The sequence below is a fragment of the Manis javanica genome, chromosome 10 (genome assembly GCF_040802235.1).
Source record: "Manis javanica isolate MJ-LG chromosome 10, MJ_LKY, whole genome shotgun sequence".
Lineage (NCBI taxonomy): Eukaryota > Metazoa > Chordata > Mammalia > Pholidota > Manidae > Manis > Manis javanica.
The window spans coordinates 103633696-103650691 of NC_133165.1; the positions used below are offsets into that span (position 1 = coordinate 103633696).

The 16996-nt window shown below is 40.6% G+C and overlaps 1 protein-coding gene across 2 annotated transcripts in view; it reads right to left on the reverse strand.

Annotated features, from left to right (window-relative positions):
• APPL2 (adaptor protein, phosphotyrosine interacting with PH domain and leucine zipper 2) overlaps positions 1–16996 on the reverse strand; it is a 50858-nt gene that overhangs the window by 33232 nt on the left and 630 nt on the right. For both annotated transcript variants that reach the window (XM_073213777.1, XM_073213776.1), the window contains exon 2: positions 10202–10300. In XM_073213777.1, coding sequence (XP_073069878.1) covers positions 10202–10300 — 99 coding nt within the window. The remainder of the gene's footprint in view (positions 1–10201; positions 10301–16996) is intronic.

A 16996-nucleotide genomic window follows, 5' to 3' on the forward strand; every position in this document is an offset into this window, starting at 1 on the left:
CCTGTTCCCTAACTTCACCTGCCCCAAGGAACAGGCATTAATAGACCTAAACTGTGGCTCTCTCCCTTTTTCCATAAAGTAAATATAATGAAAGTTCCTGGTTTTGGCATCCTACTGGGGTGCTACCCCTCTCAAACCTAACCAGAGCGGGCAGCCTCAGAGCCAAGAGAAAGGCAAGTGAATCAATGCACGGGCACTGTGTCCTGCATTGAGATGGGGGTGTGCAATAGTTCCCAGCACATGGCAGTCTCTCAACAAGCATTTGAGGACTAAATAAGTGAACATGGTTAGAATGCTCATCTAAATTCCAAATTTAAAACGATACCTGGAATCAGGGTGTGAGGAGAAAATACTTCCTAACCCTAATCACAAATGGAGGCAATAAAATACCCAGATTGGACTGGTATGAAGCAATCTGCCAGGAAATACTGTCTGTTGACCACCTCCGGCATGTTCGGAAGATCAGAGTGCTTCGGAACAAGGGCCTTAGTCCACTCACTGGGCTGGTACCCTGCTGCACCAGAAAATCCCTCTTCCTCCTCTCTAGTTAGTAGCAGTGGCAAAAGATGGATTTGTTCAATCTACCTTTGCACCTGCCTACGGGCAGCATCGTGTGGACTATGATTTGCAGACCCACAGAATCATTGTTAACAGCAGCAGTTAACGTTTAACAGAGCATTTAATTCATGCCGGATGCCATGCAAAGTGCATTCCATATATTACCTCATTTAGTTCTGATAACCCTAATAAGGCAGGTTCTAATTATATCAATTTCACAGATGAAGAAAGTGAGGAACAAAGAAGTTAGGCCACTTGACCAGGGTCCCAGAGCTAGTTAGGCACCAGGGCTGGGATGTGAATCCAGGTCCATCGGATTCGAAAATCTACATCCTTCAACAGTACTAAGATCCCAAGTCCTGCTGAGACAAGAGCTGAGAAGGCCCATGATTTAGTCCAGAGTTGACAAACTTTGCCTATAAAGGACCAGATAGTAATTATTTAGGCTTGTGAGATATACGATCTCTGCCACAATGCTCAACTCTACTGTTGTAGCATGAAAGCAGTCATAAACGATACATAAATGAATGAATGTGGCTTTGTTCAATTAAACATTGCTTATAAAAATAAGAGGCCAGCCCAGGGGATATAAACAGCTTGGGCTGCTTTAGATAGTAAATGTCTTACAGACCCACTCTTCTGCCATACCTCCCTCAGGAACATTAATCTACAACATTTCAGATTCAAGGAACATTTTTTAATCTTCTAAGTCATATTTTTCTTTATTTTAGCTAAGTCCAAAATATTGCTCCCCCATATCTATATCCTTTAAAGACTGGTCAACAGATACGACAACCGACCTCCATGCCTTCAAAACAAGAATCAAAAGGTACTTGAATTCTTCTCTTCTCTAGCGCTTACTGGCAAGTGCTTCAAATATAATGCAAAAACCTGCTAGGGAGCTGCCCACAGCAGAATACACCCAGGTTAAGGAGCAGGCACTTGTGGGCCACTCACACAACTCCATTGTAGCTCAGGAAAGGAAGGCGTGCGACATACAACAGCTGCTCTCCAAAATGACTGTGTGCAACTGGACTCTGCCAGGTCCAGAAAGACCTTAAGAAAATGCTGTGTATTTTCAGATGTGTGTGATTCCAGGCTGCAAGATTCTGTTCTACCAGTATAATTTCACTGGGAATAAACCATAAGTGCATAAATGGCCTGTCATTTGCCCTGAAAAGCAACAAACCTCTCCTGTACACAGCACATTACAAGAAAGTCTTTTGAACAAGACCAACTTTAATCTTACCGATACTTAATCTATTGTACGCAAAGGTTTTACGTAATGCTTTACCAACCTGAGCTAATTAATCCACACCCTCTAAGGTGAGCTGGCATCATTATCTCTGCAACAAGATTTGCCACACTGGAGTTTGGATGAAGAGTACATATTAGTAATAACAATCATAAAGATAGCTGCTAACAACTACTGAGTCTGTTCTAGATCCTTGACATTGCTGTTAAGTGTTTTTTACATATTATCACATTTAAACCTTACAATGCATCTATGAGGTAGGTACTGTTATAATCATCCTTTACAAACAAGAAGTCAATGGTTTAGAAAGGATATTAACTTTCTAAAATCACACAACTAGTTACTGGCAGGGCACAGACTCAACTCAGATCTGCCAATCTCAAAATCTAAAGCCCAAGTTCTTAACCCTATGCTATTCCAATCCAAAGTCCAAAACTGTATCTGTTTAGTTTGCAGTAGGCAAGCTTTGTAGGGCCTATAAAGAGGAATATAAATCCCACAGTTTTATAGCTGTAGTTCAGCAAAAGAAGTGGCCTAAATTTTAGATTCTAGATGGAGTTCCTCAAATAAGATTTCTTTGCCACTCTAGAATGGCTCTATGGGATGTTTTACACTCTCAGATGCTGCATAAGGACCCTTAGAAAAGATATACTGACGAAGGGTTTACTGACGGCACCTCCAATGTTATATAGACCCTCCCAAGGCTGTTATTCAGGCAGAAAGATGAGTGGTTAGCAAGCCTGGAAGGAAAACCAAGCTTTTGGTAAAGGAATATTTATCTGACAGCTGTCATCCAAAACCACGCAAAGGCTGCTGCTGGAGGCACCCTTTGTGGCGACTGGAATGGAGGCTGGGAACAGGAACACTCACTGAGGTCAAGGTCACAGTGTAGGCATTTGCTTCAGTCTATCCCAAGTATTTGGTCTCAAATTGTTGCCTAAAGGCAAGTAGCTCAAGGTGTCACTCATCACAGCGCTCACCACAAAGCTGGGCTCCCGGGGTCCACTGTTTCAGGAGCCCCTGAGGTGGGGCGCACAAGGGGAGGAGGCAGCGCGCAGGGAAACGGAGGGTAGAAGGCTGCTCGGGGCAGGCCATGAGGGGATGCCTGCTGAGGACTCTGACTTGTTCTGGAGGCGACAGGAGAGCCCCGAGGCAGCAGGAGAATGACAAGATCAGGCATGAGAAGAAGTAAAATCATGAGAGGCTATGGCAGAAAGGAAACACTGATCCAGAGAACAAAGTCAGGAGACCATTTCAGAGAGTCGAGTGGGAGATAAAAATGGGTGGGAGCCCAAACCAGAAGGGGGAGAAAGTGGCAGAGCTCTGTGAGCTCTGAAACAAAAACAACAGCGCGCAGTGAGGGAGGCAGGGAGGGGGAAGCCACAGAGGTCTAGTCGGGGTGACTGATGGACCACAGTGCCCTGAACTAAGGAACCCCGGTGACAACGAAGCATCAGCTGGGATGTGATGTTTAGGTGGGGATGTCCCAAATTGAGCCCTTCACTTAGCACCTGTGTGTCAGACCTTCCGTGGGACCAGGCACAGTGTGGAGCACCAGAGACGAAGAGAATTTGCTCTCTGAGAGCTCACAGCCCACAGACAGGCAGGGAAACCACACTCGCTGCACCTTATGTTCTCTGACCAACAAGTGTACAGGGCACCTGGGCACAGAGGCGTGCCCTGAGGGGGGCAAAGGAAAGGTATCAGAGACTCCTCAGACTTGAAGTCAGCCTTAGAAGCTGTGAAGGCCATTTGCCAGGGTAAGGGGGTTGATGGGGATTCCTGGCAGCAGGAATGGCAGAGCAGTCTCAAGATGTATAGAGGGCCTAGCACATTCTGGAACAGACAAAGGTGAGGCTAGGGAAGTAGGGTGGTACTCAGTTCATCAAGCACTTTGCATGTGCTTCCCAGGGAGTTTTACCTTTACTGAGGGGTTTTACCTTTGTGAGGAGTCTTGTGGTTTGGGGGAGCTGCATAAGTGAAGACAGGAGGAAGGAGGTTTGGGTGTGATTAAGCTGTAGGGTGGGAAGAGGGGCTGAAGGAGGAAGACACCTCCCTGAAGGCAGGAAGACTGACTAGGAAAGTGCTGCAAAAGCCCAGACAAGGGCTGAAAACTCACTCTCCACAGTGACAGCAGGAGAGTCATTTGGAATAAAGACCTCGAGACAAGGGCTGGAAATAGATTCTGAAACAGCCAGCCTTCACAGAAGTGATCTTGCCCAGGAGGCAAACAGAGGCAAAGCAGAGGAGGATTCCAAGGGATGTGGGAGAACACCAAGATTTAAGGGGCAGGCAGCAAAAGGGTGCCAGGAAGGAGAGCACCCAGAAAGACGGGCACACTAGGAGACCTGGGGGAGACCACGTCACAGGAACCAGAGGAGGACAGGTTCCAGGGCAGTGTTGTGAAAGCAATCAGGTGCTGCCCAGGGGCTGAGGGTGGAGAGAGGCTGTTAACAAGGCTTTAAGCAGCCCCTCCAGCCAGGTGAGGAGGGAGGCCAGACCTAACTGAGGTGGCTTGAGGAGTGAGTATTATCAAAGACCCAGTGAGGAAGTAGATTATTTGTTCCTTAAGGAAAACTGGCACCAGAGGACCAAGCTTCTGCAAATGGCAGTCCCAGTGTGCTGTGCCATCTTTATTATAAGACTTAGAAGACAATTATGTTAAGACCAAGAAGCATTCCATGCCAGGAACTCAGAGCACTTTGCAGGTATTAACTCTATTAACCTTCACAATAATCTATGACATGATTATTATTATAGCTTCTGTTTAACTGAACAGGAAACTCAGACAATCAAGTGACTTGCCCAAAGTCACACAGCAAATGGCTGAGCCAAGATTGGAACTCAGATCTGGTAAATCCACATCATACACTCAACCCCTAAACCTAAGTGAATGAGCCTAGCTCAGAATAATCTTGCACACCCGTCTGAAAGCCTTTAATGCCCAGCGTAAGAAAAAGCTGTAGATCACGCATGCAAACCAAGTACAGGAACCCAGGTCTTTGAAGCTGCTTCCAGAAACCACTCAGGCTTTCTATTCCCTTACACAGTTACACACATATTTCTTCTCAGTCTCTGTCACGTAAACCTCAATTTGAGTCATTTTTAAATGAGTGAAAATCACTGTTAAAATGAATGGATTAAAACAATTACGGATAAAAACTACTTAATCAAGGGAAGTTACTATGGGATACAAAAAGGAACTGACACACACCTCTATCACACAGTAGCACCCTCTTCTCTGTGGGAAATGTGTTCCAAGACCCCAATGGATGCCTGAAACTATGGACAGTACTGAACCCTACCTAGGCTGTTTTTCCTGTCCACACAGACTTACGATAATTTATGAATTAGGAACAGGAAAAGATTAACAATAACTAATGATAAAATAGAGCAATTATAACTTATTGTAGTAAGAGTTATGTGGAATGTGGTCTCTCTCTTTAAATATCTTATTGTGCTGTACTCACCCTTCTTGTGATGCTTGAGATTAAAATGCCTACTGATGAGATAAACTGAGGTGAATGAGAGAGGCATGGTGACACAGCATGAGGCTACTATTGACCTGACTGTCCATCAGAAGGAGGATCATCTGCTTCCAGACCATGGCTGACCTTGAGTAACTGAAGCCATAGAAAGCAAAACCGCAAATAAGGGGGTACTACAGGCTCTTAGACTGATAAATGGGGGTTGGTCTACAGTGACAAGAACAACCTTTAAAAGCTCCTACTTTCTTAGCCTCTGCTGCTAAAATTACACAACTTAGTTAACAAAGCAGGGGCAAGGTTTGACAGAATTGCCATCGATTTTGAAAGAAGTTCTGCTGGGGGTAAAAATGATATCAAACAGCATTACAGCTACAGAGAAATTGTTTGTGAAAGGAAGAGCAAATCACAGCAAACTGCACTGTGCTCTCATTTTAAGAAACTGCCACGGCCACCCCAACCTTCAGCAACCACCACCCTGATCAACAGCCATCAACAGCCACCATCAGCAAAAAGATGATTTGCTGAAGCTCAGATGATGGTTTTTTTTAGCAATAAAGTATCTTTAATCAAGGCATGTACATTGTTTTTTTAGACATAATGCTATCGCACACTTAAAAGGCTACAGTGTGCTATAATCATAACTTGTATATGTACTGGGAAACCAAAAAATTCATTTGACTTCATCACGATATTTACTTTATTGCGAGGGTCTGGGGCTGACCCCGCAGCCCCTCTGAGGTGTGCCTGTACTGCACAGTGGCACGGTGAGACTGCAGGTTTTGGAGTCAAAGTTCAAACTCTGCCTCTGCCACTCATCAGCTATGTGACTACAGGCCAGCTACATAACCTCTGAGTCTTAGTTTCCTCATCTGTAAATACATACTATAATAATACCTCTCCTTTGTTGTGAAAGCTGAATGAGATTATACACAGGAGATGCTAGGCCTAAGGTGTGGTTTGTTTCTGTGTATAATAAATGAATGCTACTATTTTTATTATGAAAATATACAGTTCTGACCCGCCTGCCTTCCACATCCTTCTCCTTCCCCTATCAAAAGCTCACACTCCTGGTTGCCCATGACTTTCATTTTGTTTCCCAATAAGTACATTAACTTGCTTAGCTTGGTATCTATGTATGTCATCATTTCTAAAAAAAAATATTTTCTTCTTTATAATGCCAAATTTTTCTTCGAAGTATTTTTCTCCTATCCCCTTCCACTGCTTTACCTCAATTGAAAAGATACTATTCCTACCTTTAATTTGGGCTTTACCTCAATAGAAAAGATACTATTCCTACCTTTAATTTGGGCTTTTAGTTTTCAGGCTCAGTAGCTACTTGATATTCCAAAAGGCTTGGTTAAGAACGTTGTAGAGATGGGACTATGTCTGAGTAAGCCTGCTTGGCTGATGGAAAATTAAGGAACCTTTACCACGACTCTCACTTCAAACAATTCCACCCAAATTTTACTTTTAAAAAAACAGAATAAGCATGACAAACAAAAAATTCCATCTAGACTAAAGACACCAACTGCAGCGGTTTGTCATCTGTTGGATGAGGAGCAAAACAGGTTCCAAGAGTTGCCAGGTTTCACTAACACTGCTGGGAACATCATTTCACTGCTATTTCTCAGTACATCTGGGAGACTAAGTAAGATTATGTAATATATTTCATTGTAAGACTCTCTAAGAAACCCATTTTTAAAAGATTAAAAAATTTATACCCTCTCTAGGAAAGAAATTTATGGCAAGTATACAGAATCAAAATAAGTATATCAAATGTATTAAATGCAAATTGAGATTTAACTGAATATGCATACATATGCATCAGAAACACAAATGTTTCTAACTTATTTAGTCAATAGTCTGAAATATGACAGATCTTTCTAAGTGACCAGTCCCTGCTTTGTTAATGCATGGGAAATGTGTACTGCGTCTGTCATTCTAATGACCCACAATGGAGTATTCAGTTTGCACCATGTGCCAAGGCACCTAAGACCCTGAAAAGACCTGATGTGATGCCAGGGACCACTGTAAAACACTGAAAACAACTTACAGACTACAGCTTCATTCTTATGCTCCAGCCAAACAAGATTTAAAATTTCCCCCAAACCAGCCACAATCAGCAAAACTGCTCATGAACTTTCCTCTAGTTTTTCTCATTCTTCCTCTTTCTAAAACTAAGGTCCAAAGGGCATTCACTATACATTACTACAGAAATTTACCATGTGGTCTGATTTTAAATCTTTTAGGAACATTTATCATTTATCAGAAGCATAAACCTGGTTTTTAAAACAAAAATGACAAACAACATCTTGCTAAGTATCTGTTTCTACAAATGAAATTATTAAACTCTTTAATCTCATTTAAAATGTATAGGTGTAAAATATTTAAGGAACAACATTAAATAAACGAAGAAAACATAACTGAGGGGAAAGCAGTCAAATGAAAACACTGCTATTACTATATAGATGTATGTCGATATATACATATACATAACTGTGTGTATATTTTATACATACACAAAAATGCATACATGTAACCGTGTATCTATATACACATATATACATACATATATAAACAAACTAAAAAGGAGTCAGAAGTTTTCTTTCTTTTAATTAAAAACAAACAAAACCAAATATCTAAGTCTTCAAAACCTGAAAAACCAAATGAGCTGAGCCAGCCGATCTGAATGCCACTGACCACTGCTTGACACAGTCACCGACTCTGGCAGCACTGACCAGCCACTCTTGCAGCCTCTGCTGCAGGAAACCCTGAGGCCTGAGGAAGGGTTTCTGGCCAGTAGAACCCATGTGATGACCATGTGGTGTGAATTAAAAGCAGTTACAGCCTTTTGGAATGCCTGACCCACTTAATTCTGGCAAAATGTAGTTTTCTGGCTTAAAAGAAAAAATGCGTTAAGAGTGGACATCTCCTAGCAAATGACTCTGACAAACATGGAAAGGCAGAACAGAGACACCTGAGAGTGGCAGAGATGCAAGGCCTTAAGTCTTGGGGCTCTTAAACCTTAAACAGGAAACAAATTATTTAACGACAATATTCAAGTTAATGAAGAGCAAACAAGTTCCGGTGCACACCTAGTAAAAATACCTCTATTTTCTTAAATTTGGAATATTTAGGGAAAAATACAAAACATGTAATATAAACAAATAGGGTTTAATAAAAAAGTGACAATGTCCCAGCTTCTGAGTATCTTACCAAAACTAACATGGAAACCACAAGTGAGTTCATTAGTTTGGCTGTAAAAAAATTAGTTCCAGTTAATAAGCTACACTTGTTTAACACAGTATAGTTTCCAAATCTGTATCTTTAGCTTGAACTCTGGATCTGAACTTTCAACAGGAGCTCTTTCCCCACTTTGCTGTGCCATGACACTTCAAAGTCAGCCTTTCTAGAGAAAATTAGAACTGGCATCCCCACAATTCCACACACATGTGTGCATGCACACACACACACACACACACAGCTCTTCTTCCTGTGTCCCACACTGCTGTTCACTCAAAGACCTGGGCCTCATTTTTGGTTCATGCTTCACCCACGTGACCCCTATACATCCAGCCAATCAGCAACCTGCCTCCTAAATACTTCTGAAATTCAAGTACCTCTTTTCCATTTATACTGCCACTTCCCTAGTTTGGGCTACCATCCCCATACTTAGTAATTAAGAGTTTGGGCTTTGGTTTTGGCCTGACTTGCTCTGCCATGTATTAGTGGGGTGGACTAGACAAGTTATTCATCAGCAGAATCCTTTATTCTGACCTATAAAATGAGGATGATAATTTCAATATCTACACCTCACAGAGCTGTCAGGGAAATGAAGTGAAACAGTCCATGTAAAAGCCCCTGAAACCTTGCCTAGAAGTGATTAAGTATTCAATAAATCTCAACTATCATAATCCTTCTTTTGGGTGCCCAGAACAACTCCTCTGGGTTAGCTGACCTCCTCTCCTAGCACTGAACGTTCTTAAGTAACTATTTTGTCTGTCTCCCAACCCAACTGTAAGCTCCCCGATGTCAAGGACTGAGTCTTTTTCCCACATGATATGAATAAATGACTAATAGAACAATGATAAGAAATGTTTATATATGAATATAAAGAGCTATATAATAAATGATGATACATGATTATTAGCATTTATTATATATTGAATGCACTATTTCTTTAAAGAATGTGGTATTTCTTTCAATGAGAAAAAGAAACAGTAACATACAAATTTAAGTCAGCAACAAATTGGTAATTAAAAGCATCAACTGCCACAATATTTGTATGTATAAGATAATCAATTTTATTTTTAAGTAATTCACAAGTCTTTTCTTAGAAATATGCACGGGCACTTCTTTATCTTAAAGAGATTCACTTCTGCTACTCAGCAAATTATTTTCCACAATTTTGCAAGCCAGAGATATTTGTTCCTCAAAACAAAGAAGCTACCCAATAGTTTCAGAACTGTGACCCAAGTCTTTTCAGAGGAAGCATTTAAAAAAACATCTTGACCCACTGCACTGACATCTAAGACGGCTCATTAATGAGAAAGACAAAGAGCGTGTCTCAGAACACTGAACCCGCTCATTCACAAGGAGGAAGGGGAGACTCAAATGCTTCCCTCTGGGGTTGAATTAAAAAAAAAAATTAAAACCAGTGATGTGGTTCCCCTCCACGGGTTCTACTAGATACTGGAAAACTACCCTCTTTTTTCAGCAATGAAAATAGATTGCTCATAATTTTGAAAGTAAACAGAAGTGAGAAAAAAATTCTGATTTTATTTCCAAATTTTAAATGGTGGTGTTGTGACTCAAACTTCTCAGCCTCCTGAGAGAAGTTCAAGGTAAGGGCAGAAGGCCCCTACTCTGTTCTTCTCCAGCCTAGGGAACAGCAGGATACCTGGGCTCCATAGACACGCTGCATTGCCTGGAGCAGCTGGTTGGTATAATCCGTGAGGGTACCAGCATCTTCTTCAAATACGCTCAGTAAAGAGCGAGTCTGTAAGAAAAGAAGAAGAAAAGAGGTCAATTTCACTTCTAAGTGGAAAAGTTACAAAGGTGGTAGAAGACACAGACAGACACACATACACATTCTCTGAAATGGGGAGGGAAGGTGCCTATGGTCTGGCTTTATTCTTTTATTGATTCTAGTTTGAGTTGATTTCTGGAGCATTAATTTAGAATTCCTCTTCTAATCCTTTAGACTACAGTGTGGGAACAAATTGAACACAATTTGGGTGTTGGGACCAGAGTAGGAAAGCCAATATTTATAATATTAAGACTCAAGGTCTATTGTCTGTCTCAACTTCACCCCCTAGCTAAGCACCAGTAAAATATGACCAATTAAAAAAAAAATGTAGACAGGGTAGCTCTCCCTTCAAGCCCATACACTGAATACAACGTTAGGCCTGTTTCCCTGGAGCATGGACACCATCTGTCTGGTTTTCTGCAGACCTGGTCTTGCAGGAGTGTGTCATTCTTTCCTTTTAAAACACAACAGTCAATTTCCATGTCTTTTATGGTATTTTATTCAAACTCATGGCCAAGAAATTTCATGTACTCCATCCAGGTCCTCCAGCGATAGATCAGGACACAAAACTCAAACAGCAACCTAATAAGAATGCTAGCTCAGTCCCTTTGGGAACTACTCAGTGCTCCAAAGCAGCTGAACAACATCAGTAAATGAAAGGTATTTCCTATCATTTTTGGGCACAGTGCCTGATGCACACTGAGCACTAAAGAAATATTTATATATTTGATGGTGTCTGAAAAAGTATCAAGGTGTCATGTAAGAGACCATATCTACTCAAGGGACTTTTGTTAATGCGTCCAGAAGAGTGGGAATTTAATATACAATGTTAGTGATAATGAGATCTCTATTTTAGAAAATAACCCATCAGTCATTGAATAGAGACTAAGTTACAGAAATGTCCATAATAAGATGATATCAAAGCACTTGACAAAGAACTCAATTAAGGCTCATTATTTTTCTGCAAATGAATTTTGATTCCTTCTTTCCTTTTCTAAAGTATCTCAGGTAAGACAGCAATAACTGATCTCAAAGCACTCCGAATAAATGGCCATAGGAACTTAGGCATTTGGATCATTCGCTCTACCCTCGATTTTGTTCCATAAACTGGTGCGCTTCACACAGCAGTACACGCTTGTCCGGGCTTTGCCAGATGTCTTTAAGGCTAAAAATACTTCTCTGAGACCACTGCATTCTCTTCAGTACCAATCTTTATCAACAGAAGGACAAGAATGTAATGAATAAGGATGATGTAAAATAGGCTTTTAAAAAGCTCTCACTGAGAGCAAAAGATCAGAGAGTACATACAGTGTGTAATTTGTGTTAGAATGGAGTTAACTTTTTAAAATTAAAATCCACAGTATGAAATACATTTTAGCAAACAATATCATTAGTGTGCATACACACGGATATTTTCCATTCTATTCTAATCTGCTCTATTCCATTTGTAAACAAAAATCATGGCTGTGACCACTGGATCTCACAATCCACTATGGATACCAACTACTAGGTGAACAACATTGGTTTAGAGGTCTTCATTCCATCTTTAAAATATACTTATTTGAAAAGAAAAAAAGGCTGTTAAAAGACAATCTCAGAACCTACATTCTGTACTCTTCAATTCATGCATGCATCTCTGCCTTCATCGAATATCTGATGAAATACTGTGCTGGGAACTCAGATTCAAAGGTGATGAGAACTGACTCTATACTCTCCAGGAGCTTCGAGTCTGCTGGTGTCCTATCAAAGGATCTGGGATCACCTGGGACTATGTCAGTCCTAGTTCCAAATTTAGGCTCTAACACTAATTTACAGAGTTAATGAGATAATGAATGTGCATAAAGTGCCTACCAGTGCCTAATATATAGTGATGGCAGATTATATGGATTATAGAAGATAATGAACTTTGCGTATTATATGTTGGACACTAAGGGCTTTACATGTATGATTTCATTTTAACACTAACGGTAACGCTGTCATCTACACGTTTATCTGTAAATGTCATCTAACAGTAATAAATATTTGTGTATGCAGGTGCCAGTGCTGCTGGAGCCCACCAATGTTTATTATGATTCTGGTACTTTTCTATGCTGTAACTAATATGTCTAAGAGAATGGTAAGGAAAGAGTGATACCACTAGATTGAAGATACTTAATTTTTTTAAATACTAGTGATATCCACTTAGTCAAGTCCTATTTATGGTTTTTAATACTCTTAGGAATAAAATAGAATGGAAAATGAGAGGTAAAATGAAAAGAGAGGACTTCTATTATATCCTCCACAAAGAGAATAGAAAGAAAACAAAATCCTATGTGTCACTGTGCTGAACCCTGAGCACTAAGTATTTGTTACTGCATTTAATTCTACAACAACTTTATAAGGTAGATAGCATGGTTACATTAACCCCATTTAGAGATGATGAAACTGAGTCTCATCAAGGTTAAGAAACTTGCTCAACCTCTGACAGCTGGGCAGCAGCAGGGATGGGATGTACCCAGGTCTACCTGGCACCAGTGGCCATGCTTCCTCCACTGCAGAGGCTGCACCCATCACCCAGCAGGGTGAGCTTTATGAGTGGGCATGCTCTTGGCCACAGTCCACAGTCCTGCCTGGAGGCAGGGTAAAGGTTGCCTTCAGCTAGCTTCTCTTGGGTCATTCTCTCACCTATCATAATTGTCAAAGGATATCATAAATTTTTTTTCTTTGTGCTCTGGACAGGTTTACCATGACCTCCATCAGAACTGCTGGATAACTCCACACTTCCCTTTCTAACTAAGCCGTGGTCACACCTGAAAAAAATACACCCACCTAGATAACTCAAACACTGCTTTAATATCCACATTTTCAGCACAATCTCTGCTTAAACTTATATTTGGAATGATAGGAATGTTCCGAGACATAAAGAGGAATGAGATCAAAGACTAGGCAAAGGTGCACCAGCTGCGCAAAAATTTTACAAAAAACTCAAAAAGACATTGGTGCCTATCACTTATAAAGACAATTAACAGCAATTATATACAGAGTTACTACAACATGCAGGTATGAAGATACTTAACATGTTATTTATTCTTCATGAGAATTCACGAAGCAACTATTTTTATTCTAATTTTACCCATGTTGAAACACAAGCACAGTGAGGTTGAGTAACTTGCCTACAGTAATAGTGGCACAACCAGGATTTCAATTCCACCCTTTTTCTACTGCCCTACACTCTCAAGAGCATGGCTGACCACAAAGGCAACACCAGAAACATGGATATAGCCTCAGTTCCACATCATCTCTCCATCTTAAAGGAACTGTTACCTAATTAAATACTCTTAGACATTTTTTATTCTAAGAGTAGCATCTAATTTTATAATGGCACAATTTTAATAGCTCTGATCGTAAAATACACAACTGACTCTGAACAACACAGTGGTTGGGGTGCTGAACTCACACGCAGTTGAAAATCCATGTATAACTTTTGATTCCCCACTTAACACAATATCCTGTTTTCAAAAAAAATTTTTTTACTGAAGTATTCTTGACACATACTAGTTTCAGGTGTACAACATGGTGATTCAACATTTATCTACATTACAAAATGCTCTTCATAAGAAGTGTAGTTACCATCTGTCACCATACAAAGTTATTACAGTATTATTGACTATATTCTGTATGCTGTACTTTTCATCCCCATGACTTGTATTTTATAACCGCTATAAAATAGCTCACTGTTGACTGAGAGCCTTACGGATAACACATATTTTGTATACTGTTTTATATACTGTATTCTTATAGTAAAGTAAGCCAGAGAAAATGTTTTCTTCAAATTGTCGCAAATCTCCCCCAGATTTTCCAATATATTTATCGTAAAAAAACCCACATACAACTAAACCTGTGCAGTTCAAACCTGTGTTGTTCAGTGGCAAACTACATATATATATATTTATTATATATGTTATATGTAATTATATGTATATTTTTAAGGTAAAAACAAGTTCTTATACCAGTAAATTGGTGGCGGGAGAGAATAATCTCAGTAGAACTGAGCCTACTGAAAGGAAAAATGTATTATAAACAAAGGGAACAGCAGGACAAAATCCCTAAGCAATAGCTATGTTTTGCAGCACCCTGCTTAAGTAAAGAAAGGCCTGTTTGGTCAGACAGGGCTGTTCCCAGCTGGACCACTCACTGCATAATCTCAGAACTAAGTCTTTCATTTCTCTGTGCTTCAGTTATGCCAACTGCAAAGGAAACAAACAAAACAGAGACCAAAAATCAAAGCAAAACAAGTGCTTTTGTCTTATCTCAAAAGATACTTACTGCTTACACAAAAGAGAATAAGCCTGAAGTGTGAGCTGCACTTGTGTTCCTACCATGCAGTATTCACACAGTGCTGGAACTGCTGCTTTCCTTATCTGTCTCCTGGAACAGACTGTGAGCCAGGGGAGGGCAGGGACTCTTAGCTTATTAGTCACTACACTCCCAGCATATAGCAACACCTGGCGAGGAGCAGAGGCTCACAAACAGCAATGGAGACAAGTATCTTAATTCCTAAAACAGTCTACCCTAACTTAGGTGATTTGGGCAAGTCCCTTATCCATACTCTGTGACTCTGTGATCCACACTCTGACATATGTCAGAAATAATGTGTACGCACATAGGCCAGGCTTACAATACACCGCGCAGTACTCAAAAGCAGGATGTGAATAGGTGGGTCTAAGGTCAGTCAACTACTATTCAGTTCTTCTTGGGTCACTGAATTCAAATACAAAAGCTTTTGTGTTCACTTAAGGAATCCTGTACAACCAGGTTACTGGAGCAACCCGCATGACTACTCTACATAAAACTAGAGGGAACAAACCATAAAGGTTTCTTAGGCTCTTTTCCTTTTAGTGAAACACTTAAGGTTACCGATGACAGAAAAGCCAGGTGCAAAGGAGCTGGACTAATTTGAACCCAGACTGCCTGGGTTCCAATATTGGCTCTACCACTTTATTGTATATAATCTTGGTGAAGTTATTTAATTTCTCTGCTCCTTGGTAATTTAGAAAGGGCCTACTTCAAAAGACTGTTGGGAGAATTAAGTGATTTAATATATAGGTAAAGTATTTAGAACACTGCCTGGCACATAAAATGCATGTGTGATATAGGTGTTTACTATTGTTTTTATTCTCTTTACACATAAAATGAAAGAGCTGGATTAGATTCTTCCCAGTTCCAAGCCTATGAGTCTCCTTGGGAGTAAAGCCACGTTAGGCACATGCCCCACACAGGAGTGCGAAATGCATATGCTCTGATGGTTACCACACTTTTCTGAAAGTTAGCTTCCCTTCAACAACTACACCAAGAACCCTCATAGGGTCAAGTCTCAAAGGCAATAACAAATTCCCTAAATAAAGAGGAATATTAACTAGGAATGACAATGCCTCTAAACCTCCTCTCCCACATACAAGCTCAAAGTTATAAACCATGAGGCTATAATAGAATTTTAAGCTTCTAAAGCCCTTTAAAGACCATCTGCTCCATTCCCTCATTCTGCAGATGAGAAAATGGAGTCACAAGAGTGTGGATAAGCGACTTGCCCTAATTACCTAAGTTAGTGTTGGAGCCCGGTCTCCTGAATTGTCTGCCAGTCCTCTTTCTTGTTCCTCACATTTCAGCAAATACTGTAAACTGCTCAGAAATAGCGCATATTCATTTCCAGGAGAGTCAGAAATTCAGAATATGACTTATCAGGCCAACCTGGTGCATGAGCACAACCTCTAACCTGGCTAAGTTATGAAAGCAGTAGGTCTTTGCACTTAGTTTTTCCAACTACAAAGCAAATGGAAATCCTCAAAACGATAGTTAGAAATCCTACATTACTATCTTCAGATTCCACGCAATACGTGTGAAAGATGGTCGAAATGATTTCTACCAAGGTCTTTGGTCCCAATTAAAGTGGCAGAAGTATAAGTGACTTCAAAGAGGCCTTTGAAAAGTCAATCGGACCTGAGGATGCCAATTTAAAAAAAAAAATCACAGCTTGCTTACAGTTTCTTCCTTGCCTACATAAGGGAGGCACAAAGCCACTAAGCACACAACCCTTTCAACTTATTCTGAACTGGACAGATGCATGCTCCATGCAGGTAAGTTTGTCACAGGACAATCCCAGGAGTACTAATTCACTAAGAAAGAAAAAGGAAAAGAACCGAAAAGAGAAGGAAAACTGTGAAAGGAAAACAAGTTAATCGCACTGTAATTTTTCAGGGGTTGAGACGCTAGGGAATAATCAACCCAGGGATGCAGAACCAGGAGAGCAGATATGAAGCTGGGGAAATGTTAATAGACAACACAAGTTCCCTGGGGAAAAGGGCACTGAATTATGAACTAATGTCCTTCTGCGATATTTACACACCAGCTCTCATCTGCAGAACTCGAAGGACTTGCCTCCCATCTCTAGCGCGCTAATGAAGTTTCCCTGTGCGACAAATGGGGCAGCTGTTGTAATATTCTCTCCACAAATGGGAAAACGGTGCTAAACGAGGCCTTGTACCGCTGGGAAAGAGATCTAGGCTCTCTGCCTCCCCATTCTCGTCCTAAATCACACCAGCTCCTATTATCATCAATAGTAGTACTACTAGTACTAATGATAATTAACGTATCCTGTACCAGACATTGCCCGCTAACAACTTTACAGGC